At 44.5% G+C, this 25,121-nt stretch overlaps 1 protein-coding gene across 4 annotated transcripts in view; it reads left to right on the top strand.

Moving 5' to 3' along the window:
* The window catches only part of LOC138671223 (collagenase 3-like), an 89,039-nt gene that overhangs the window by 33,548 nt on the left and 30,370 nt on the right, over nucleotides 1-25,121 (top strand). For 2 of the 4 annotated variants that reach the window (XM_069759202.1, XM_069759201.1), the window contains exon 9: nucleotides 1,695-1,798. The exons of the other annotated variants lie outside the window; for them this stretch is intronic. In XM_069759202.1, the coding sequence (XP_069615303.1) occupies nucleotides 1,695-1,798 (104 nt within the window). The remainder of the gene's footprint in view (nucleotides 1-1,694; nucleotides 1,799-25,121) is intronic. 4 annotated transcript variants of the gene reach the window in all.

The following is a 25,121-nucleotide window of genomic DNA, read 5'->3' as shown; positions in this document are numbered from 1 at the left end:
TCTTTCAGTCTCTCTGTCAGTCTCTCTGTCTCTTTGTCTCTCAGTCTCGGTCTCGCTCTCTGTCTCGCTCTCTCTGTCTTTCTCTGTCTTTCTCTCTGTCTCAGTCTCTCTGTCTGTCTCTCAGTCTCTCTCTGTCTCTCTCTCAGCATCTCTCTCTCTATCTCTTGTAATGTGGTCCTGTAGCTGGGGTCAGGGTCCTATCAGTCCAGTATGTCTCATCTCATATCAGTAAATAGAAGGTAACAAACATGAAAATGCCATTTATATAAACAATAAAAATCCCCATAAAGTTGAGGATAAATATATATGATGACGAGCCAAATAGAATAAAAATGGGAACAGCCAGTAGGTGAGTATAGATAATCACAATCACATATAGATGCATATGTATACTCAGTGTGAATAACATGGCCCACAAATGGGGAGAAGGAAAAAAAAAGAAGAGATGACATACAGGGGGGCGCACTTTCTTCTTTCATTGTGTGATATTTTACCTCCCCCTTTCTTCTGCTTTCCTCTTTCTTTCCATTCACCTCTTTAGGGTCTTGTCCAGACAAGAGTATTCCTTTTAGGGTTACCTGGATTCTTCCAGGGACCTTTTCCCATATGGTGGACTCTATACCCATTTACTGGTTGTTTTTATTTTCTGCAATTTGTAGCCCACAGAAAGGGACAGAGACCAGAATCCAAGGGAGATACAACGTGGGGGCTAATGCGGGGGCCATTATACATTTTCAACTACAGCAGGATCATCTGCTGAGGTTCCCCCTATACCCATGATTAAAGTGTGCCACCATAGTTGTAATCAAGGTTTAGGGGCCCACTCAGATGGTTCGCCCCCCATGAGCTGAACCCTTAGCTACGCCTCTGGCGCTGCGGAATATGTTGGCGCTATATAAATAAAAATTATTATTATTATTATTATCATGGTTGGAAGAATAGAGGGAACAAAGTGAAGAGTAAGACCAGCAACCCAAATGACTTGATACAATCAAGATAAAGATGGAGAAGACCTTGGTGGACCTATCTAGGCTTCCACAAGATCGATCTTCCATTAAGTTGAAGGCCGTTAAAAAAAGCCATTCCATTGAGTAAGGCATCAGATATCACAGAGATAAGCATTCTTCCACCACTTTACTAAATAACTAATGTCCATTCAACCAAAAGTGGTCCACCTAGAGTTTAGCAGAGCATAGCATAACATATGAAACCTATCTTTAATATCTGCCTTATACGGCCCACTGTGACTCTCCAAAGCCACAGAGGTGCACAGGTCTGCGTAGGAGCTGGATGTGTAAAACATTACTGACTTGTTATTTTTTTCTCATATGGTCATTTGAGCCCAGCCAGAGGCTGAATTCCAAACAGGCAGAACATGGGTGCACCATGATGGCTTCCATAAGTTGTCTGTTCACACCATGTACCCATTCATCGAAATGTGAGAGTTTGGTTTGTGAGGCCAACTAAATATGGGCATGTCTCTATTTTTTTAGTTGTAAACCATAGATCTGCAAATTAACAATTACAATTACGTATAAAATGGGTCACACTTTCTGTGTCCTGTCTGTTAAATAAAAAAATGGATAGCTCACATATGTTAAAAACGGAATATGGGAATATGGGAATGAACCCTAAAGTACCGAGATCTCCCAAGTCTTACATGGTTACATATAATGTTAATATTTATTTTCCAGTTATGATCATGTAAGTCTCAAAATGGACCCCAAATCTCCAAGGAAAATTAAAAAGGGCTTTCCTGGAATTGGGAAAAGAGTGGAGGCGGCTTTTCAGGATAATGGTGGGTACAATTTTCTGTTTTGTCCACAGCAAGAAGTTTTTCATTGAAATATGTAATTATAAATGTAACCACTGTTGCCTCATGCTCATACCAATTTTTAACAAATTTATAGTGTATTTTTACATGTCGGTTTTGTGGTGTTTTTGTTTCTTGCACGAACCCAATAAAATCTGTAAAAATTAAAAGTATACTCCTATTTTGCACATTCTGACCAGCCCCCCACTGACAGCGGTAGGTGATGGACAAGGTCCTGCTCCAAGCTTGTGTAGACAATTTGGAGGCAGAATCCAAATGGACCCCTCTTTGCTTCTCATAATCTGAGACCTCTACTTTTTTTTATTTTTTTTGTTGATAGAGTAGTGTTAGGCCTTGATTTTCGCAGTGAAATTTGTAATTATTATCATGACCATTTTGGGGGTCCATACAACTTTATGATCTTTTTCCATTCAATTTTTGCAAGGTAAAATTACCTAAAAAAATGTGGCTTTGCCATTTCTTTTTTTTTTTCCTTTCGCAGTTCATCTTATGGGTTAAATATTATAACATTTTACTAGTTTGGATAGTTACACATTTGGCAATAACAAATACGATAATATTTTAGATTTTAACCCCTTCATGACCGGAGCTTTTTGGTTTTTCGCTCCCCTCCTTCCCAGAGCCATAAGTTTTAATTTTTTCCGTCAATATGGCCATGTGAGGGCTTATTTTTTTGCAGGACGAGTTGTACTTCTGAACGACATCATTGGTTTTACCATGTTGCGTACTAGAAATCATGAAAAAAATTCCAAGTGCGGTGAAATTGCAAAGAAAAAGTGCAATCCCACAAATGCTAAAACTTACCTGCCATTTTGATTCTCCATTTTGATTCTCCAAACATGTCTAGGTTTTGTTTTATCTAAGTGGTGAAAAAAAATTCCAAACTTTGCTAAAAAAAAAAAGCGCCATTTTCCGATACCCGTAGCGTCTCCATTTTTCGTGATCTGGGGCTGGCTGAGGGTTTATTTATGCGTGGAGAGCTGATGCTTTTATTGATACCATTTTGGTGTAGATACGATCTTTTGATCGCCTGTTATTGCATTTTAATGCGATGTAGCGGCGATCAAAAAACATAATTCTGGCGTTTTGCCTTTATATTTATCGCTACGCCATTTAGCGATCAGGTTAATCTTTTTTTTTATTGATAGATCGGGCAATTATGAACACAGCGATACCAAATTTGTGTAGGTTTGATTTTTCTTTTTAAATTGTTTTATTTTGAATGGGGCAAAAGGGGGGTGATTGGAACTTTTGTATTTTTTTTATTTTTTTCATATTTTTAAAAACTTTTTTTTTTAACTTTTGGCATGCTTCTAGAAGCTGCCACAACTTCATTGGCTTTGCTACACAGAGGCGGTGCTTAGATCGCCTCTATGTAGCAGAATTGCAGACTTGCTATGAGCGCTGACCACAGGGTGGCGCTCATAGCGATCTGGCATCAACAACCATAGAGGTCTCAAGGAGACCTCTGGTTGTCATGCCGACGCACCGATGACCCCCGATCACGATGGCCGGAAGTGCTTGTTAAATGCCGCTGTCAGAGTTTAACAGCGGCATTTAACTGGTTAATAGCCACGGGTGAATCGAGATTCCACCCGCGCCTCTTGCGGGCACATGTCAGCTGTTCAAAACAGCTGACATGTCCCGGCTTTGATGTGGGCTCATCGTCCAGAGCTCACATCAAAGGGGGGGATACTGCCATTGGACGTAATATCCCGTCCGATGGCAGTAAGGGGTCAAGAAACTAGGCTTATTATAACTTTTAACTAAACCGATAAAAATTAAGTCGAGTATAAGATGGTATGCATGTAAAATAAGACCATGTTCACATAAAATAAACATACGCCCTGCTGTAAGTAAATGAGTTAAAGCAACAGTACATATAAATAACTTTTGAGCACCATTTTTGATCTACAAAAGTGTAAAAGCCATACCACCAGCGTCCAAGTGTACCCAAATGTGGGATGGTCCTAACCTCTAGTAATAAAATCTTACCATGCGTCCATATACTAGGGTATGTTTATTTTGTTTCTGTCTTAGGTTTTGTCTGGTTGATAGCCAGTATGAACATGTTCCTATTTTGAATGCATTGCATCTTACACTCCTGTTAATTTTTTCGGTTTAGTTTTAGGTTTCTGCAGTTAGTGCAGGTAATGGTGTGGCCTCTCTTTCTTTGAGCTGGACATTGCATTTAAACCGCTTTCTATCTGTTGGGGACCCGGGACTGCTCAGCACTTAGTCACACAGGATGTCACTATGACGCATGGTAATGTTTTAATACTAGAGGTTAGGGCCATCCCGAATTTGGGTTCACCTTGACACTGGTGGGATGGCTTTCACGCTTTTTTGATCAAAAATGATGTTTACTAATTACCAAATATTATTTATATGCACTGTTACTTTTATTCATTTACTTACAACAGAGTATATATTATATTTTGTATCTGTCTTAGATTTAGATTAGAAACTTTTGTATATTTTTCTTTGTTTTTAACATTTTAATTAGCATTAAAGGGCACCTGTCAGCTGTTTTGGCCGCTTTAAGTTGCGGCCACTGAATTTCAGGGCTTATCTATAGCATTCTATAATGCTGTAGATAAGCCCCCGATCCGACCTGAAAGATAAGAAAAATAAGTTTTATTATACTCACCCGGGGGCGGTCCGGTGCTGTGCAGTCCGATGGGTGTCGCAGGTCCTGGTCCAGCGCCTCCCATCTTCTTGCGCCGCCGCCCTCCTGCTTGCTTCATGGTCCCTGACATCGCTGTTATGATCTGGTGGTTTAGGAACAACATGAGACAAGCTCTGAAGGAGGTGGTATCTGTACTGACCGCAAACCCTGAACCTAGCAGCGCAACTAAAAATAGCCGTGGGGGGTACCTGACGCTCCCTAGACCCCTCGGCACAGCCTAAGATCTAACTTCCCCTAAAGATGGAAACAGGAAACCTATCTTGCCTCAGAGAAAATCCCCAAAGGAAAGATAGCCCCCCACAAATATTGACGGTGAGAGGAGGGGAAAATAACATACGCAGAAATGAAATCAGATTTTAGCATAGAAGGCCAGTCTAGCTTGATAGATAGGACAGGAAAGGCTACTGTGCGGTCAGTATAAAAACTACAAAACAATCCACACAGAGTTTACAAAAATCTCCACACCTGACTAAAGGTGTGGAGGGTAAATCTGCTTCCCAGAGCTTCCAGCTAACAGAAATAATCCATACTGACAAGCTGGACAAAATATAGAATGCACAGAATAATAAGTCCACAACATGTGGACTGAAAAGAGCAAAGCCAGGACTTATCTTGCTGAACTGGTCAGGAAACCAGGGAAATCCAAGCCGAGATTTGAATCCAGCCAGGAAACATTGACAAGTGGCACTGGCTGAAGAGAAGAGCCAGGAATAAAAGCCGAGCAGAAAGACAATTAGTGGAAGCAGCTGCAGACTACTAAATCCAAGGAGCAGTCATTCCACTTAAAACCACCGGAGGGAGCCCAAGAGCAGAACTCACAAAAGTGCCACTTACAACCACCTGAGGGAGCCCAAGAGCGGAATTCACAACACAACGCACTTCTGCGCAGGCGTACGTATCTGCCCTGTTGAGGGCAGAGCAAAGTACTGTAGTGCGCAGGTGCTGGGAAAGGTCAGAGAGGCGATGCTGGGGAGCTATGAATCAAACAGGAGGGCGATGGCGCAAGAAGATGGGAGGTAGCCGGACCCAGACCTGCGACACCCATCGGACCGGACTGCACCGGACTGCCCCCTCGGGTGAGTATAATTAAACTTATTTTTATTTTTTGCTGTAGATAAGCCCTGAAAGGCAGTGGTTGCATCTTATAGCGGTCAAAACAACTGACAGGTTCCCTTTAATAGAGGACGTTAAATCTGCAATCTCTTGTTAAGATGTACTTACAAAAATGAAGGTTCTTAGCACATAAATTGGCCAATTCATGTGTGCCCATCAACCATAGCAAGGTGACCTCCCATTGATGGGTCCTATTCTACTGTACATAACTCTTTTGAGCTATCAGCCTACAGTTAAATGGAGGTGTGACTGCCTCCAGCCTGACTCTGCACTCCTTCCATTAACCAGCAGGTGATTTATACGCTAAGAACTTCATGTTTGCATATATCGTGGTCTCAAATAGAGTGCTGCTGTGTTTTCTTTTTCTATATAATGCAGCTATCACAGCTTTCACCCCGGGCCGGACTGGCCATTGGTCATTTCTGGCAAATGCCAGAATGGCAGGTCCCTGTAGTGGGCCGCTCGATCTATTGCCCCCTTCATGCTGTCAGCTTCTGCAGCCAGAAGCGATCTCGCTGTTCTGTTAATATCACTGCCGCTGCACGGGATGAAGTTTGCGGCTGCCGTCTGATGTCCTGATCACCAGCTGCTGTGCGGTAAAATAGAGACAGGCAGGGGGGAGAGGCGCGCGCCACTCTTCTGTGCTGCTCCGACCCTGCCACTTACTGCAGCTGGTAATCAGGACTTCAGACCGCCCACTTCCTCCTGTCCAGCGAGGCAGCAGGGACAGAAAAGATTTCGGAGCTGCTGATAACCTTAAAGGGAACCTGTCACCCCCAAAATGGAAGTTGAGCTAAGGCCACCGGCATCAGGGGCTTATCTACAGCATTCTGTAATGCATTCTGTAATGCTGTAGATAAGCCCCAGATGTATCCTGAAAGATACTTTAAAAGCCGCCGAGGACCAAGGCCACACGGGTGACTAGTCAGACAGGCGGGTCCCTGGTGGTTTCTCCCCATCTGCTCCCACTGAGGGACAAGTTTCTTCCTTCGTGTGAGTACAGAGACACACCAGTCATTGGCAGCAGGAGGGGAGAAGTCAGACATGTTTTTCTCTGTGATGCCGCAGCGTTTCAGAGACAAACATACCTGGCTTAGATCGTACAGCCGGTGCCGGACACATGCTGCCCATGGGTCACACAGCAGGTATCAGCGGTCAGGTTCACTTTTAGGGTATGTGTAGACGTTCAGTATTAGGCTATGTGCACACGTTGCGGATCTGCAGCGGATTGGCCGCTGCGGATTCTCAGCTGTTTTCAATCAGTACCATGTAAACCTATGTAAACCCAAATCCGCAGTGCACATGGTGCGGAAAAAAATGCACGGAAACGCTGTGCTGTATTTTCTGCCGCATGTCAATTCTTTGTGCGGATTCCGCAGCGTTTTTACACCTGTTCCTTTATAGGAATCAGTAAGTGAAATCTGCACAAAAAACGCAGGAATTCCGTGGTAAATACGCAGGTAAAACACAGAGCGTTTTACCTGCGGATTTTTCAAAAACTGAGCGGAAAAATCTGCACAGAAATCCGCAACGTGTGCACATAGCTTTAGGCAGCACTTTGTGTCCAAAACGCTGCCGGCTTGACAGTTCATCAATGTGGATGGGATTTACCGTATAAAAATCTCCTTTTTATGCCGTGTACACTGACCTGCGGTGCGTGCTTCAAATTCCCAACATGTCCATTTTTCTTGCAGACATGCTAAATTTTCTGTGCACATTTTTCCCATAGAAGCAAAATATAGCTAATGTGCTCACTTTGGACCAGACCATAGCAATAAATAAGACTGAGCTGTAATACTGGACCATCTGGGACTGTATGTTATATAGTCTTGTGACATACAGGGGCACAAATATATTATATATTCACCATGCGACAAGTGGGCCTGTGTAACATCAAATTGCCAGGGCTGAATTTTAGTCCCAGTCCGGCCCTGCTTTCACCTGTTCACACTTTGGAGGTGCTATTCAGGTTTTTTTCTTTATATTTTACTATTGGTGGTGTGTTATTAACCTCCAGCCTGACTCTGCACTCCTCCCATTGACCAGCAGGTGATTTTCATCAGTTCTACTTACCCTTATGAATTGTAGGCTCATGGCCTGGGAGAGACATGTTTGTCCATTTAGTTGTAGGCTGAGAGCTCAAAAGAGGTATGTACAGTAGAAAAGGGATCCATCAGAGGGAGGTCACCTTGCCGTGGTTGATGGGCACCTATGAACTGGCCAATTTCTGCGCTAAGAACCTTCATTTTTGTAAGTACATCTTACTGATTAATAACACAGTTTAGATTATATGTCTTCAGTGTCTGCAATCGCTTATATTATAACATTGCAGGGTACTGTACAATTGCCGCTTCCCTCAGTAGACCCTTTGCTGCTGAGATAATAACATCGGCACCTAATTTCCAAACTCTTAATTGTTGCTGACACAATAGAGAGCAGCATATAAGTGGTTAAGCTGCTGTTACTAGGTCCGCTTCATACATTCGGTGCACACAAGTCTGAGTGGCGCCCCCTGCCCTGGGATCAGTGGGCTCCTGGCACCTGCCCCGGGTTCGCCGGGGGGCAGGGTGAACGTGTGGAGCTGCTGAATGTGTGGACACCTGCTGCCTTGTTTCCTGCAATCCCCTGCTGGCACCTTTTACCTGGCACTGATGCTGTGAATAGATGGGAGTGCCAGGCAGAGGAAGAGGTAATCTGACTGTGCACTCATTGTTTTATTATATTAAATTACAGGAACTTGTTGTTTTTAGCAAATATTTTTATTTCCACTGGCATCCGTCTCCCTATGTAAATATAATTTACTGTCTTTTGGCAACTATCTAGGCTATAAAACTGTAAGTCCTTGTTTTCCTGCTTTTAGCATCGATGACCCAACTTTAGGACAGACAATCAAAGTATTATTGGTAAAAATTCTCATCCCTGGGACCCTGAGTGCAGTAATGGAGCTCATCCACTGATAGCTGCAGTGCCAGGTGTAGCCGCATACACTTGGATGTACTTGTTCATTCTGTTGACCATCAATTTTGATGGCCTATCCCGCTGCTCATCATTAAAGCCTGGGCCCGGAAAGCCTCTTTGATATACAGGTAGTCTACACACAACGCTTGGATTATTAGAGATCACTGATCAGTTTTTGAGAGTTTGTTCCCTAGTTCAGGATTTGATGAGGATATAAGTATAGATTCTCTGCCCAAATCATCTTGAAATTCTGAGACATTCAACCACAAGCATATATTTGACGCTGAAAAGCTGTGGATCGGATGAAAATGGGGCTAATTCTCAAATGAATCTAGGGGCACATTTCCAGAAGATGTCTAGGTGTCAACTTTAACATTTCTGCCGTGGATTATTATCTGCCGTGGAAAACCAGGGATTCAAGCTTCAGGAGGCTAATTTGCATATTCCAGGTGCCTTCTGGGAGAAGCGAAGTCTCCCTAAGGTAGAAGATCGTTGGGTACAGCCGGGACCAGCTGCTTCGAAAGCATCACCAAACCAGGGATTCAAGCTTCAGGAGGCTAATTTGCATATTCCAGGTGCCTTCTGGGAGAAGCGAAGTCTCCCTAAGCTAGAAGATCGTTGGGTACAGCCGGGACCAGCTGCTTCGAAAGCATCACCAAACCAGGGATTCAAGCTTCAGGAGGCTAATTTGCATATTCCAGGTGCCTTCTGGGAGAAGCGAAGTCTCCCTAAGCTAGAAGATCGTTGGGTACAGCCGGGACCAGCTGCTTCGAAAGCATCACCAAACCAGGGATTCAAGCTTCAGGAGGCTAATTTGCATATTCCAGGTGCCTTCTGGGAGAAGCGAAGTCTCCCTAAGCTAGAAGATCGTTGGGTACAGCCGGGACCAGCTGCTTCGAAAGCATCACCAAACCAGGGATTCAAGCTTCAGGAGGCTAATTTGCATATTCCAGGTGCCTTCTGGGAGAAGCGAAGTCTCCCTAAGCTAGAAGATCGTTGGGTACAGCCGGGACCAGCTGCTTCGAAAGCATCACCAAACCAGGGATTCAAGCTTCAGGAGGCTAATTTGCATATTCCAGGTGCCTTCTGGGAGAAGCGAAGTCTCCCTAAGCTAGAAGATCGTTGGGTACAGCCGGGACCAGCTGCTTCGAAAGCATCACCAAACCAGGGATTCAAGCTTCAGGAGGCTAATTTGCATATTCCAGGTGCCTTCTGGGAGAAGCGAAGTCTCCCTAAGCTAGAAGATCGTTGGGTACAGCCGGGACCAGCTGCTTCGAAAGCATCACCAAACCAGGGATTCAAGCTTCAGGAGGCTAATTTGCATATTCCAGGTGCCTTCTGGGAGAAGCGAAGTCTCCCTAAGCTAGAAGATCGTTGGGTACAGCCGGGACCAGCTGCTTCGAAAGCATCACCAAACCGCGCGCCTTACGGCGCGCAAATTTTTGCCTTTAGGACATTATTGCAAGAGAGCTTGGCTGAGTAGATTACACAAGAAGGAAAACACACAGCAAGTCAGCAGGATCTAGGAGCAACATGGCAGATGTGACAACCTACATGGTGAGCTGCAGCATGTGCTACATGTTCACAGATCGACCAGAAGAAGAATCCAATTTCACCTGTCAGAAGTGTAGACTAGTGGCCCTTTTAGAAGAAAAGGTGCGGGGTCTGGAAGAAAGAATAGCAACTTTGAAACTCATCAAAGAGAATGAAGACTTTCTAGACAGAACAGAAGCATCTCTACTGGTCACAGAAGGTGCAAAAAGTGTCAGAGAACCTCCAAAAGCAGATGAGTGGAAGCATGTGACCAAAAGAAGCAAGAAGACCATGGAGAAATCACCAACCACACAACTGAAGAACCGATATCAAATCTTTGTAGAGGATGAAGATGGCACACCTGAGAATGAAGCAATACCAGCAAGCAAAAAAGAAAAGGGCACACAGCAACAAGTGACAGCAAAAAGTACAGCCAAGAAGCAACGAAGAGTGGTGGTGGTGGGAGACTCACTACTGAGAGGCACCGAAGCAGCCATCTGCAGACCGGACATAACTGCAAGAGAAGTATGCTGCCTTCCAGGTGCGATGATCAAGGATGTGACCGATAGGATACCAAAGCTCTTCAGCTCCAAGGACGTCCACCCATTTCTTCTGATACATGTTGGCACCAATGACACGGCAAGGAAGGACCTACCGACAATCTGCAAGGACTTTGAAGAGTTGGGGAAGAAAGTAAAGGAACTGGATGCACAGGTAGTTTTTTCTTCTATCCTTCCAGTAGACGGGCATGGCACCAGGAGATGGAACAGGATCCTTGATGCAAACAACTGGCTAAGACGATGGTGCAGACAACAAGGATTTGGATTCCTGGACCACGGTGTGAATTACTGGTATGATGGACTCCTCGCCAGAGACGGACTACACCTCAACAAACCTGGGAAACACACATTCGCCAGAAGACTCGCTACACTCATCAGGAGGGCGTTAAACTAGAAGAAGAGGGGACGGGAAGAAAAACATTAGACTCGAACAAAGACGACCCAGGAAAACATACTCAGAAGGGAGGTAAGAACATTTCTAAAACAATCCACAGTGAGGAGATTGGAACAAAACAAAATCCTCTAAACTGCATGCTCGCAAACGCCAGAAGCCTGACAAACAAGATGGAAGAACTAGAAGCAGAAATATCTACAGGTAACTTTGACATAGTGGGAATAACCGAGACATGGTTAGATGAAAGCTATGACTGGGCAGTTAACTTACAGGGTTACAGTCTGTTTAGAAAGGATCGTAAAAATCGGAGAGGAGGAGGGGTTTGTCTCTATGTAAAGTCTTGTCTAAAGTCCACTTTAAGGGAGGATATTAGCGAAGGGAATGAGGATGTCGAGTCCATATGGGTTGAAATTCATGGAGGGAAAAATGGTAACAAAATTCTCATTGGGGTCTGTTACAAACCCCCAAATATAACAGAAAGCATGGAAAGTCTACTTCTAAAGCAGATAGATGAAGCTGCAACCCATAATGAGGTCCTGGTTATGGGGGACTTTAACTACCCGGATATTAACTGGGAAACAGAAACCTGTGAAACGCATAAAGGCAACAGGTTTCTGCTAATAACCAAGAAAAATTATCTTTCACAATTGGTGCAGAATCCAACCAGAGGAGCAGCACTTTTAGACCTAATACTATCTAATAGACCTGACAGAATAACAAATCTGCAGGTGGTTGGGCATTTAGGAAATAGCGACCACAATATTGTGCAGTTTCACCTGTCTTTCACTAGGGGGACTTGTCAGGGAGTCACAAAAACATTGAACTTTAGGAAGGCAAAGTTTGAACAGCTTAGAGATGCCCTTAATCTGGTAGACTGGGACAATATCCTCAGAAATGAGAATACAGATAATAAATGGGAAATGTTTAAGAACATCCTAAATAGGCAGTGTAAGCGGTTTATACCTTGTGGGAATAAAAGGACTAGAAATAGGAAAAACCCAATGTGGCTAAACAAAGAAGTAAGACAGGCAATTAACAGTAAAAAGAAAGCATTTGCACTACTAAAGCAGGATGGCACCATTGAAGCTCTAAAAAACTATAGGGAGAAAAATACTTTATCTAAAAAACTAATTAAAGCTGCCAAAAAGGAAACAGAGAAGCACATTGCTAAGGAGAGTAAAACTAATCCCAAACTGTTCTTCAACTATATCAATAGTAAAAGAATAAAACTGAAAATGTAGGCCCCTTAAAAAATAGTGAGGAAAGAATGGTTGTAGATGACGAGGAAAAAGCTAACATATTAAACACCTTCTTCTCCACGGTATTCACGGTGGAAAATGAAATGCTAGGTGAAATCCCAAGAAACAATGAAAACCCTATATTAAGGGTCACCAATCTAACCCAAGAAGAGGTGCGAAACCGGCTAAATAAGATTAAAATAGATAAATCTCCGGGTCCGGATGGCATACACCCACGAGTACTAAGAGAACTAAGTAATGTAATAGATAAACCATTATTTCTTATTTTTAGTGACTCTATAGCGACAGGGTCTGTTCCGCAGGACTGGCGCATAGCAAATGTGGTGCCAATATTCAAAAAGGGCTCTAAAAGTGAACCTGGAAATTATAGGCCAGTAAGTCTAACCTCTATTGTTGGTAAAATATTTGAAGGGTTTCTGAGGGATGTTATTCTGGATTATCTCAATGAGAATAACTGTTTAACTCCATATCAGCATGGGTTTATGAGAAATCGCTCCTGTCAAACCAATCTAATCAGTTTTTATGAAGAGGTAAGCTATAGACTGGACCACGGTGAGTCATTGGACGTGGTATATCTCGATTTTTCCAAAGCGTTTGATACCGTGCCGCACAAGAGGTTGGTACACAAAATGAGAATGCTTGGTCTGGGGGAAAATGTGTGTAAATGGGTTAGTAACTGGCTTAGTGATAGAAAGCAGAGGGTGGTTATAAATGGTATAGTCTCTAACTGGGTCGCTGTGACCAGTGGGGTACCGCAGGGGTCAGTATTGGGACCTGTTCTCTTCAACATATTCATTAATGATCTGGTAGAAGGTTTACACAGTAAAATATCGATATTTGCAGATGATACAAAACTATGTAAAGCAGTTAATACAAGAGAAGATAGTATGATGCTACAGATGGATCTGGATAAGTTGGAAACTTGGGCTGAAAGGTGGCAGATGAGGTTTAACAATGATAAATGTAAGGTTATACACATGGGAAGAAGGAATCAATATCACCATTACACACTGAACGGGAAACCACTGGGTAAATCTGACAGGGAGAAGGACTTGGGGATCCTAGTTAATGATAAACTTACCTGGAGCAGCCAGTGCCAGGCAGCAGCTGCCAAGGCAAACAGGATCATGGGGTGCATTAAAAGAGGTCTGGATACACATAATGAGAGCATTATACTGCCTCTGTACAAATCCCTAGTTAGACCGCACATGGAGTACTGTGTCCAGTTTTGGGCACCGGTGCTCAGGAAGGATATAATGGAACTAGAGAGAGTACAAAGGAGGGCAACAAAATTAATAAAGGGGATGGGAGAACTACAATACCCAGATAGATTAGCGAAATTAGGATTATTTAGTCTAGAAAAAAGACGACTGAGGGGCGATCTAATAACCATGTATAAGTATATAAGGGGACAATACAAATATCTCGCTGAGGATCTGTTTATACCAAGGAAGGTGACGGGCACAAGGGGGCATTCTTTGCGTCTGGAGGAGAGAAGGTTTTTCCACCAACATAGAAGAGGATTCTTTACTGTTAGGGCAGTGAGAATCTGGAATTGCTTGCCTGAGGAGGTGGTGATGGCGAACTCAGTCGAGGGGTTCAAGAGAGGCCTGGATGTCTTCCTGGAGCAGAACAATATTGTATCATACAATTATTAGGTTCTGTAGAAGGACGTAGATCTGGGTATTTATTATGATGGAATATAGGCTGAACTGGATGGACAAATGTCTTTTTTCGGCCTTACTAACTATGTTACTATGTTATTAGTAAAATCAGTATTTTCCATAGGAGAGTGTGATAATAGCCTTATAAATACCCTATTAGGGCACTGTGAGTTTATAGAAGGTGATCCTAATTTTTGGGAATTCCATACGTTAGCTGTATGGGTCTGGAGGACTCGTCACTGCTGTGAACATCATGGAAAGCCGATCAACATGAGCAGTCATAATAAGCTTCGAAATTCACCCTATGGCAGTGTAGCAGAGAAATTGAAGTTTCCAGTTCAGATGGAATTCCCTTTCTGTTGGGGTCATCAGAGACACTAAACAGTATCATGTTATACAAACACACACATATATATATATATACTGGTATAAATATATATAATACATATATATAATGTATGTATAAATGCATGAAATAATAATGTTACAAAGCAAGCTTGAGAGACTACTAGACATGAGGCATGGTATAACAGGATATCTGAAGAAACACAAATATATATACAACAAGAGAAGAATCATGATGACATAATAAATGGACATTATGATAATAGTTTTTTTTTCATTCACGGAATACTGGTAACTAACTGGTGACAGCTGGAACATGTCATTCATTCATTGCATACTGGTAACTAACTGGTGACAGCTGGAACATGTCATTCATTCATGGAATACTGGTAACTAGAGTTGAGCGACCTTGACCTTTTTAGAGTCGAGCCGGGTTTTGCGAAACCCGACTATGTCCAAAGTCGGGTCGAGTGAAATCGGCCGATTATGACGTAAAGTCGGGATCGACCGAAACACGAAACCCAATGCAAGTCAATGGGGCAGCATAGTCGGCAGTGAGTGGGGGCCAGGAAAACACCTAGAGTGCCCATTTTAATGTCAAAACCATCCATTCTTCTTAATGAAGCTTGTCAAGCGTAATTTACCTTAAAATAATTGGAAGGCATTTGAAATTGGGGGTCATTTGGCTAAAGTTGTGGGGGGTAGGGCTGGTTCAAGTAATTAGTGGGCCCAGTAAATCTGGACCACGTCACGGCAGTGGAGCAGGGAGAGGTAAGTATTTCAACTTTGCAAGTGCTGTGATCCTGAGCAAGCAGGGGGGGCCCACTCGTTGGCATTGGCACTGGCACAGGGCCCCTCAAAGTACAGCGGTGTGTTTGCACGGCGGGGGCGCCTCCCACCGGCAGCAACACTTTTGCGTACTATGAGAGGCCCTGTGCCAGTGACGTCGCCAACTAGTATTCCTCCCCCCACCTGATGAAGGAACCTGCACTTTCATCTGCACCTTCCTCTTTGTCCCCGTGTAAGGTGGTATGGTATGCGGGAAGAGCAACCTGACTTTCAGCAGGGTCACAATGTTGTTGTGTAGCGTGCACGGGGAATGTTGCGTTATGGGTCAATGTACCAGCAGACTCATCTATCACTGGCTGGGCAATGGGCACGATGAAGTGGAAACACAGATATAGGCCCAAAGAATAAAGTGGGCTAAATGCAGTTCAAAATTGGTAACACAGGAATAACCAGGGGGCATTGCAGTGGAGGACAACTGGAATGAGAGGCTGACACAGAGAGTAGGGCCAAATCAGTAAGTAGTCGAAATGCAGTTCAAAATTGGCAACCGTAGTAAACAGGCGGCACAGCTTTGTTCAGTGGAGGAGAACAGCAAGGAGTGGCAGACACCGATAGTAGGCCCCAACCCAACTAGTAGGCCAAATGCAGTCTAACATTAACAACTACTTAACGAGAGGCTGAAAATGGAATTTCAGGACAGGAAACCAGGAGAACAGCAAGGAGTGGCAGACACCGATAGTAGGCCCCAAACCAACTAGTACGCCAAATGCAGTTGTTCCATTTAACCACAATTTAATGAGAGCCTGAAGATAGAAGCTCAGGAAAGGCAACCTGGGGAACACCTTGGAGTGTAACACACCATCTCTCTCCACCCGATACCCATTTTGTAGGCCTAATGCAGTGTAGTTTTCTACAACTACTAAACGAGAGTCGGAAGATCGAAGCAATGGCGAGGAAACCTGGAGAACACCTTGGAGTGTAACACACCATCTCTCTCCACCCCATTCCCCATTTTTTAGGCCTAATGCAGCCTACTTTCCGACACCTACTAAACGAGAGCATGAAGATCGAAGCTCAGGAAAGGCAACCTGGGGAACACCTTGGAGTGTAACAACAACCTCTCTCTACACCACGGAAGGGCTGATTCTTAGGAAGGAAGGCTGTTGTAAATAAGCATTGCGCGTCCGAGGGTGATTATATTCTTATTCGGTATCTACTCACCCTCGGACGCGCCATGCTTCTTGATTTGTAATTAATGTTTATTTGCAATGTGCTTTTGACTTACTCAATTATTTTTTTAATTATTGATTTTATTAAATTAATAGTTTAACATCTTATTGGAAATAATTTAAAGGAGACGCGACAGGACAACACTCGGTGGATGCCATATCTGTGTTAACAACTCCAAAAAACTTTCAGTTAACTTCTTGCAGGAGAAAGAAATTGTAGCTGTTGGACCTTTGTAGTACAGTTCCAGATATTTGTTGTGTGTTTGTTTTGATTGTTAAAATGTCTGCATTTGAGATCTCAACACGATCTTATTTTTTATAATCAAATTAATTTTTTAAATATTTTATTAGGTTGGTTCAAGGGGTACACGGGCCGCAGTAGACAGGTCAGTGGAGGCCTAGTGGAAGGAGGGACCGCAGATGCGCCACTGTTTCACCCATACACAATTAGTAGGCCTAATGCAGCGTAGTTTCCAACAGCTACTAAACGAGAGCCGGAAGATCGAAGCTCAGGAAAGGCAACCTGGGGAACACCTTGGAGTGTAACAACAACCTCTCTCTACACCACGGAAGGGCTGATTCTTAGGAAGGAAGGCTGTTGTAAATAAGCATTGCGCGCCCGAGGGTGATTATATTCTTATTCGGTATCTACTCACCCTCGGACGCGCCATGCTTCTTGATTTGTAATTAATGTTTATTTGCAATGTGCTTTTGACTTACTCAATTATTTTTTTAATTATTGATTTTATTAAATTAATAGTTTAACATCTTATTGGAAATAATTTAAAGGAGACGCGACAGGACAACACTCGGTGGATGCCATATCTGTGTTAACAACTCCAAAAAACTTTCAGTTAACTTCTTGCAGGAGAAAGAAATTGTAGCTGTTGGACCTTTGTAGTACAGTTCCAGATATTTGTTGTGTGTTTGTTTTGATTGTTAAAATGTCTGCATTTGAGATCTCAACACGATCTTATTTTTTATAATCAAATTAATTTTTTAAATATTTTATTAGGTTGGTTCAAGGGGTACACGGGCCGCAGTAGACAGGTCAGTGGAGGCCTAGTGGAAGGAGGGACCGCAGATGCGCCACTGTTTCACCCATACACAATTAGTAGGCCTAATGCAGCGTAGTTTCCAACAGCTACTAAACGAGAGCCGGAAGATCGAAGCTCAGGAAAGGCAACCTGGGGAACACCTTGGAGTGTAACAACAACCTCTCTCTACACCACGGAAGGGCTGATTCTTAGGAAGGAAGGCTGTTGTAAATAAGCATTGCGCGTCCGAGGGTGATTATATTCTTATTCGGTATCTACTCACCCTCGGACGCGCCATGCTTCTTGATTTGTAATTAATGTTTATTTGCAATGTGCTTTTGACTTACTCAATTATTTTTTTAATTATTGATTTTATTAAATTAATAGTTTAACATCTTATTGGAAATAATTTAAAGGAGACGCGACAGGACAACACTCGGTGGATGCCATATCTGTGTTAACAACTCCAAAAAACTTTCAGTTAACTTCTTGCAGGAGAAAGAAATTGTAGCTGTTGGACCTTTGTAGTACAGTTCCAGATATTTGTTGTGTGTTTGTTTTGATTGTTAAAATGTCTGCATTTGAGATCTCAACACGATCTTATTTTTTATAATCAAATTAATTTTTTAAATATTTTATTAGGTTGGTTCAAGGGGTACACGGGCCGCAGTAGACAGGTCAGTGGAGGCCTAGTGGAAGGAGGGACCGCAGACAGGCATCGAAGGCCTAAAATAATCACACATGGCTGTAGGCAATTTTAAATTGGTTCCAGGGGTACACGGGCAGCAGTGGTGTGGTCAGTGGAGGCCTAGTGGAAGGAGTGACCACAGACAGGCATCGAAGGCCTAAAATATTAACACATGGCTGTAGGCAATTTTAAATTGGTTCCAGGGGTACTTGGGCAGCAGTGCCCTGGTCAGTGTAGTAGTAGTTAAAAGAATGGACCGCAGACAGGCATCGAAGGCCTAAAATAAAAAAATTGGGCTGGCTGTAGGCAATTTTAAATTGGTTCCAGGGTTACACGGGCAGCAGTGGTGTGGTCAGTGGAGGCCTAGTGGAAGGAGTGACCGCAGACAGGCATCGAAGGCCTAAAATAATCACACATGGCTGTAGGCAATGTTAAATTGGTTCCAGGGGTACACGGGCAGCAGTGGTGTGGTCAGTGGAGGCCTAGTGGAAGGAGTGACCACAGACAGGCATCGAAGGCCTAAAATATTAACACATGGCTGTAGGCAATTTTAAATTGGTTCCAGGGGTACTTGGGCAGCAGTGCCCTGGTCAGTGTAGTAGTAGTTGAAAGAATGGACCGCAGACAGGCATCGAAGGCCTAAAATAAAAAAATTGGGCTGGCTGTAGGCAATTTTAAATTGGTTCCAGGGGTACACGGGCAGCAGTGGTGTGGTCAGTGGAGGCCTAGTGGAAGGAGTGACCGCAGACAGGCATCGAAGGCCTAAAATAATAACACATGGCTGTAGGCAATTTTAAATTGGTTCCAGGGTTACACGGGCAGCAGTGGTGTGGTCAGTGGAGGCCTAGTGGAAGGAGTGACCGCAGACAGGCATCGAAGGCCTAAAATAATCACACATGGCTGTAGGCAATTTTAAATTGGTTCCAGGGGTACACGGGCAGCAGTGGTGTGGTCAGTGGAGGCCTAGTGGAAGGAGTGACCACAGACAGGCATCGAAGGCCTAAAATATTAACACATGGCTGTAGGCAATTTTAAATTGGTTCCAGGGGTACTTGGGCAGCAGTGCCCTGGTCAGTGTAGTAGTAGTTGAAAGAATGGACCGCAGACAGGCATCGAAGGCCTAAAATAAAAAAATTGGGCTGGCTGTAGGCAATTTTAAATTGGTTCCAGGGGTACACGGGCAGCAGTGGTGTGGTCAGTGGAGGCCTAGTGGAAGGAGTGACCGCAGACAGGCATCGAAGGCCTAAAATAATAACACATGGCTGTAGGCAATTTTAAATTGGTTCCAGGGTTACACGGGCAGCAGTGGTGTGGTCAGTGGAGGCCTAGTGGAAGGAGTGACCGCAGACAGGCATCGAAGGCCTAAAATAATCACACATGGCTGTAGGCAATTTTAAATTGGTTCCAGGGGTACACGGGCAGCAGTGGTGTGGTCAGTGGAGGCCTAGTGGAAGGAGTGACCACAGACAGGCATCGAAGGCCTAAAATATTAACACATGGCTGTAGGCAATTTTAAATTGGTTCCAGGGGTACACGGGCAGCAGTGGTCTGGTCAGTGGAAGTCTAGTGGAAGGAGTGACCGCAGACAGGCTTCCAAGGCCTAACATAACAAAATTGGGCTGGCTGTAGGCACTTTAAATTGGTTCCAGGGGTACATGGGCAGCAGTGTATGGTCAGTGGAAGTCTAGTGGAAGGAGTGACGGCAGACAGTCTTCGAAGGCCTAACATAACAAAATTGGGCTGGCTGTAGGCACTTTAAATTGGTTCCAGGGGTACATGGGCAGCAGTGTATGGTCAGTGGAAGTCTAGTGGAAGGAGTGACCGCAGACAGGCTTCGAAGGCCTAACATAACAAAAATGTCAAAACAATGGTATTGTCAGTGCCAGGCATTGAAGGATGTCAGCGCCTAGACTACACATTGGTGAAGCTGTGAGAGATAATTTTGCTAGTGGTAGAGCACTGTTTGAGCTGGGGGGGGGGGAACTGGCTTGTGGCCGGCGGTACAGGCACAGGGCCCCTCATATTACAACGGTGAGTCTGACGTTGGGTGCGCACCACCACCGCCAGAGACACTTTATTGTACTATGAGGGACCCAGTGGCAGTGCCGTCGACCAAAAGCGGCCACACCCACCTCTTCAGACAAACAGCACTCTCAAGGGTCCAAGCGCAAAGTGGCGATAGCACGACCCCGTGTGGGGAGTTTGGCCATTTCGTGAGGTGGAAACATGTCGTATGCTGGACAATCAGGTGAAGAAAATTACGAGATTGGAAAAGTCATTCAGAATAGTCCACAGGCAAGACCTTTTCATAGGAAAGCTAGGTGTCAGCCGGGCAGGGTGGGGCAAAAGATTTTGAAATCCAGTTGTGGTTCATTTTAATGAAGGTTAGATCATCTACATTTTGGGTAGCCAGACGAGTCCTTTTTTCTGTTAGTATTGAACCTGCAGCACTGAATACTCTTTCTGATAGGACACTAGCTGCCGGGCAAGCAAGCTCCTGCAATGCATATTCTGCCAATTCTGGCCAGGTGTCTAATTTGGATGCCCAGTAATCAAATGGGAATGACGGTTGAGGGAGAACGTCGATAAGGGATGAAAAATAGTTTGTAACCATACTGGACAAATGTTGTCTCCTGTCACTTTGAATTGATGCTGCAGTACCTGTCCTGTCTGCGGTCATAGAAAAATCACTCCACAACCTGGTCAGAAAACCCCTCTGGCCAACGCCACTTCTGATTTCTGCCCCTCTAACACCTCTGGTCTGCTGGCCCCTGGAGCTCGTGTGAGAACGATCACGGGCGCTGTGTGCAGGGAATGCCAGAAGCAAACGGTCAACAAGAGTTGATTGTTTTGTTGCTAATATTAGTTCCAAGTTCTCATGTGGCATAATATTTTGCAATTTGCCTTTATAGCGAGGATCAAGGAGGCAGGCCAACCAGTAATCGTCATCGTTCATCATTTTTGTAATGCGTGTGTCCCTTTTGAGGATACGCAAGGCATAATCCGCCATGTGGGCCAAAGTTCCCATTGTCAAATCTGCGGTTGTGCTTGGTTGAGGGGCAGTTGCAGGCAAATCTACGTCACTTGTGTCCCTCAAAAAACCAGAACCCGGCCTTGCCACGCCACCAATTTCCCGTGCCCCCGGGAAAGCTTCCTCATTAAAAATATACTCATCCCCATCATCCTCCTCATCCTCCACCTCCTCTTCGCCCGGTACCTCGTCATGTACACTGCCCTGACCAGACAATCGCTGACTGTCATCAAGGCTTTCCTCTTCCTCTGGTGCAGACGCCTGATCCTTTATGTGCGTCAAACTTTGCATCAGCAGACGCATTAGGGGGATGCTCATGCTTATTATGGCGTTGTCTGCACTAACCAGCCGTGTGCATTCCTCAAAACACTGAAGGACTTGACACATGTCTTGAATCTTCGACCACTGCACACCTGACAACTCCATGTCTGCCATCCTACTGCCTGCCCGTGTATGTGTATCCTCCCACAAAAACATAACAGCCCGCCTCTGTTCGCACAGTCTCTGAAGCATGTGCAGTGTTGAGTTCCACCTTGTTGCAACGTCTATGATTAGGCGATGCTGGGGAAGGTTCAAAGAACGCTGATAGGTCTGCATACGGCTGGAGTGTACAGGCGAACGGCGGATATGTGCGCAAAGTCCACGCACTTTGAGGAGCAGGTCGGATAACCCCGGATAACTTTTCAGGAAGCACTGCACCACCAGGTTTAAGGTGTGAGCCAGGCAAGGAATGTGTTTCAGTTGGGAAAGGGAGATGGCAGCCATGAAATTCCTTCCGTTATCACTCACTACCTTGCCTGCCTCAAGATCTACAGTGCCCAGCCACGACTGCGTTTCTTGCTGCAAGAACTCGGACAGAACTTCCGCGGTGTGTCTATTGTCGCCCAAACACTTCATAGCCAATACAGCCTGCTGACGTATGCCAGTAGCTGCCCCATAATGGGAGACCTGGTGTGCAACAGTGGCAGGTGCGGATGGAGTGTTTGTGCGACTGCGGTCTGTGGACGAGCTCTTGCTTCTGCAGGAGGACGAGGAGGAGGAGGAGGAGGAGGGGGTGCGAACGGCTACAGACAACTGTTTACTAGACCGTGGGCTAGGCAGAACTGTCCCAAACTTGCTGTCCCCTGTGGACCCTGAATCCACCACATTTACCCAGTGTGCCGTGATGGACACGTAACGTCCCTGGCCATGCCTACTGGTCCATGCATCTGTTGTCAGGTGCACCTTTGTGCTCACAGATTGCCTGAGTGCATGGACGATGCGCTCTTTAACATGCTGGTGGAGGGCTGGGATGGCTTTTCTGGAAAAAAAGTGTCGACTGGGTAGCTCGTAGCGTGGTACAGCGTAGTCCATCAGGTCTTTGAAAGCTTCGCTTTCAACTAACCGGTAGGGCATCATCTCTAACGAGATTAGTCTAGCTATGTGGGCGTTCAAACCCTGTGTACGCGGATGCGAGGCTAAGTACTTCCTTTTTCTAACCATAGTCTCATGTAGGGTGAGCTGGACTGGAGAGATGGAGATCGTGGAACTAGCGGGGGTGCCGGTGGACATGGCAGACTGAGAGACGGTGGGAGATGGTATTGTTGCCGCCGGTGCCCTAGATGCAGTGTTTCCTACTACGAAACTGGTGATTCCCTGACCCTGACTGCTTTGGCCTGGCAAAGATACCTGCACAGATACAGCAGGTGGTGCGCTAAATGGTGGTCCTACACTGCCGGAAGGGATGTTGCGTTGATGACTAGCTTCATTGGCCGAGGGTGCAACAACCTTAAGGGACGTTTGGTAGTTAGTCCAAGCTTTCAAATGCATGGTGGTTAAATGTCTATGCATGCAACTAGTATTGAGACTTTTCAGATTCTGACCTCTGCTTAAGGAAGTAGAACATTTTTGACAGATGACTTTGCGCTGATCAATTGGATGTTGTTTAAAAAAATGCCAGACTGCACTCTTTCTAGCATCGGATACCTTTTCAGGCATTGCAGACTGAGCTTTAACCGGATGGCCACGCTGTCCTCCACCAGGTTTTGGCTTTGCCACGCGTTTTGGGCAAGATACGGGCCCGGCAGATGGAACCTGTGGCGATGTTGATGCCTGCTGCGGCCCCTCCTCCTCCTCTGCTTCAGAACTGCTGCCGCCTGCACCCTGTTCCCCCAATGGCTGCCAATCGGGGTCAAGAACTGGGTCATCTAATAACTCTTCTTGTACCTCCTGCGCAACTTCGTCTGTGTCACCGTGTCGTTCGGTGGTATAGCGTTCGTGATGGGGCAACATAGTCTCATCAGGGTCTGATTCTTGATCAGCACCCTGCGAGGGCAATGTTGTGGTCTGAGTCAAAGGACCAGCATAGTAGTCTGGCTGTGGCTGTGCGTCAGTGCACTCCATGTCAGATTCAATTTGTAATGGGCATGGACTGTTAACTGCTTCACTTTCTAAGCCAGGGACGGTATGTGTAAAGAGCTCCATGGAGTAACCCGTTGTGTCGCCTGCTGCATTCTTCTCTGTTGTTGTTTTTGCTGAAGAGGACAAGGAAGTGACTTGTCCCTGACCGTGAACATCCACTAACGACGCGCTGCTTTTACTTTTACCAGTTTCACGAGAGGAGGCAAAAGAGCTAGAGGCTGAGTCAGCAAGATAAGCCAAAACTTGCTCTTGCTGCTCCGGCTTTAAAAGCGGTTTTCCTAATCCCAGAAAAGGGAGCGTTCGAGGCCTTGTGTAGCCGGACGACGAACCTGGCTCCACAGCTCCAGACTTAGGTGCAATATTTTTTTCCCCACGACCACCTGATGCTCCACCACTACCACTACCCTCATTACCAGCTGACAATGAACGCCCCCGGCCACGACCTCTTCCACTAGACTTCCTCATTGTTTTAAAAACGTAACCAAACTAACGTTATTTGTTGCAGTCACACAACTTACACGGTGAGCTATAACTTCAGTATGATTTAGCTACCCCTTTACAGGTTGGTGAGACCACCGCGAAAATCAGGCACAATGTTACACACTCTTTTTTTGGTGGCTGCAAATTAGAGAGATGCCCCACACGCAGGACTGTCACTGAAGCACAAATGTTAATATTAATGTCACACTATTATTTGTTTTTTATTTTTATTTTTTTCAGGAACACTTTAGAAACCCCCCCAAAAAAAAAAAATTGATTTTTGCAGGGAGAATTTAGAAAACAAATGTAACAAACTATATGCTTTCTATGGGCCACTGAGTGAGAGATGACGCACACAGGAATCAGGAGTGGCACACAAGCCCAGAGGCCAATATTTTTCTACCAATGATTGATGGAGTTATTTTCTCTGGTAGATTTTGGAACCCAAATCAAGGAAAAAAAATATAGGCTTTCTATGGACCACAATTGGAGAGAGAGAGAGAGAGAGAGAGAGAGAGAGAGAGAGAGAGAGAGATGGCACACCCAGGAGTCAAGACTGGCACACAAGCAGAAAGGCCAATATTAATCTCCCACTGTTTTTTTTTTTTTTTTTTTTTTTTCAGGGAGACTTTAGAAAAAAAAAAAATAAAAAAAATATGATTTTATCAGGAAGAATTTAGAAACCAAATAAAATAAAATGATTTTTTCAGGGAGAATTTAGAAAACAAATAAAACCAAAAATAGGCGTTCTATGGCCCACTGACTGAGAGATGACGCACACAGGAATCAGGAGTGGCACACAAGCCCAGAGGCCAATATTTTTCTACCAATGATTGATGGAGTTATTTTCTCTGGTAGATTTTGGAACCCAAATCAAGGAAAAAAAATATAGGCTTTCTATGGACCACAATTGGAGAGAGAGAGAGAGAGAGAGAGAGAGAGAGAGAGAGATGGCACACCCAGGAGTCAAGACTGGCACACAAGCAGAAAGGCCAATATTAATCTCCCACTGTTTTTTTTTTTTTTTTTTTTTTTTCAGGGAGACTTTAGAAAAAAAAATAATAAAAAAAATATGATTTTATCAGGAAGAATTTAGAAACCAAATAAAATAAAATGAT

Source organism: Ranitomeya imitator, chromosome 3 (genome assembly GCF_032444005.1).
Source record: "Ranitomeya imitator isolate aRanImi1 chromosome 3, aRanImi1.pri, whole genome shotgun sequence".
Taxonomy (NCBI): domain Eukaryota; kingdom Metazoa; phylum Chordata; class Amphibia; order Anura; family Dendrobatidae; genus Ranitomeya; species Ranitomeya imitator.
The sequence above is the reverse complement of the archived record's forward strand: the minus strand, read 5'-3'. Positions and strand labels throughout refer to the sequence as shown.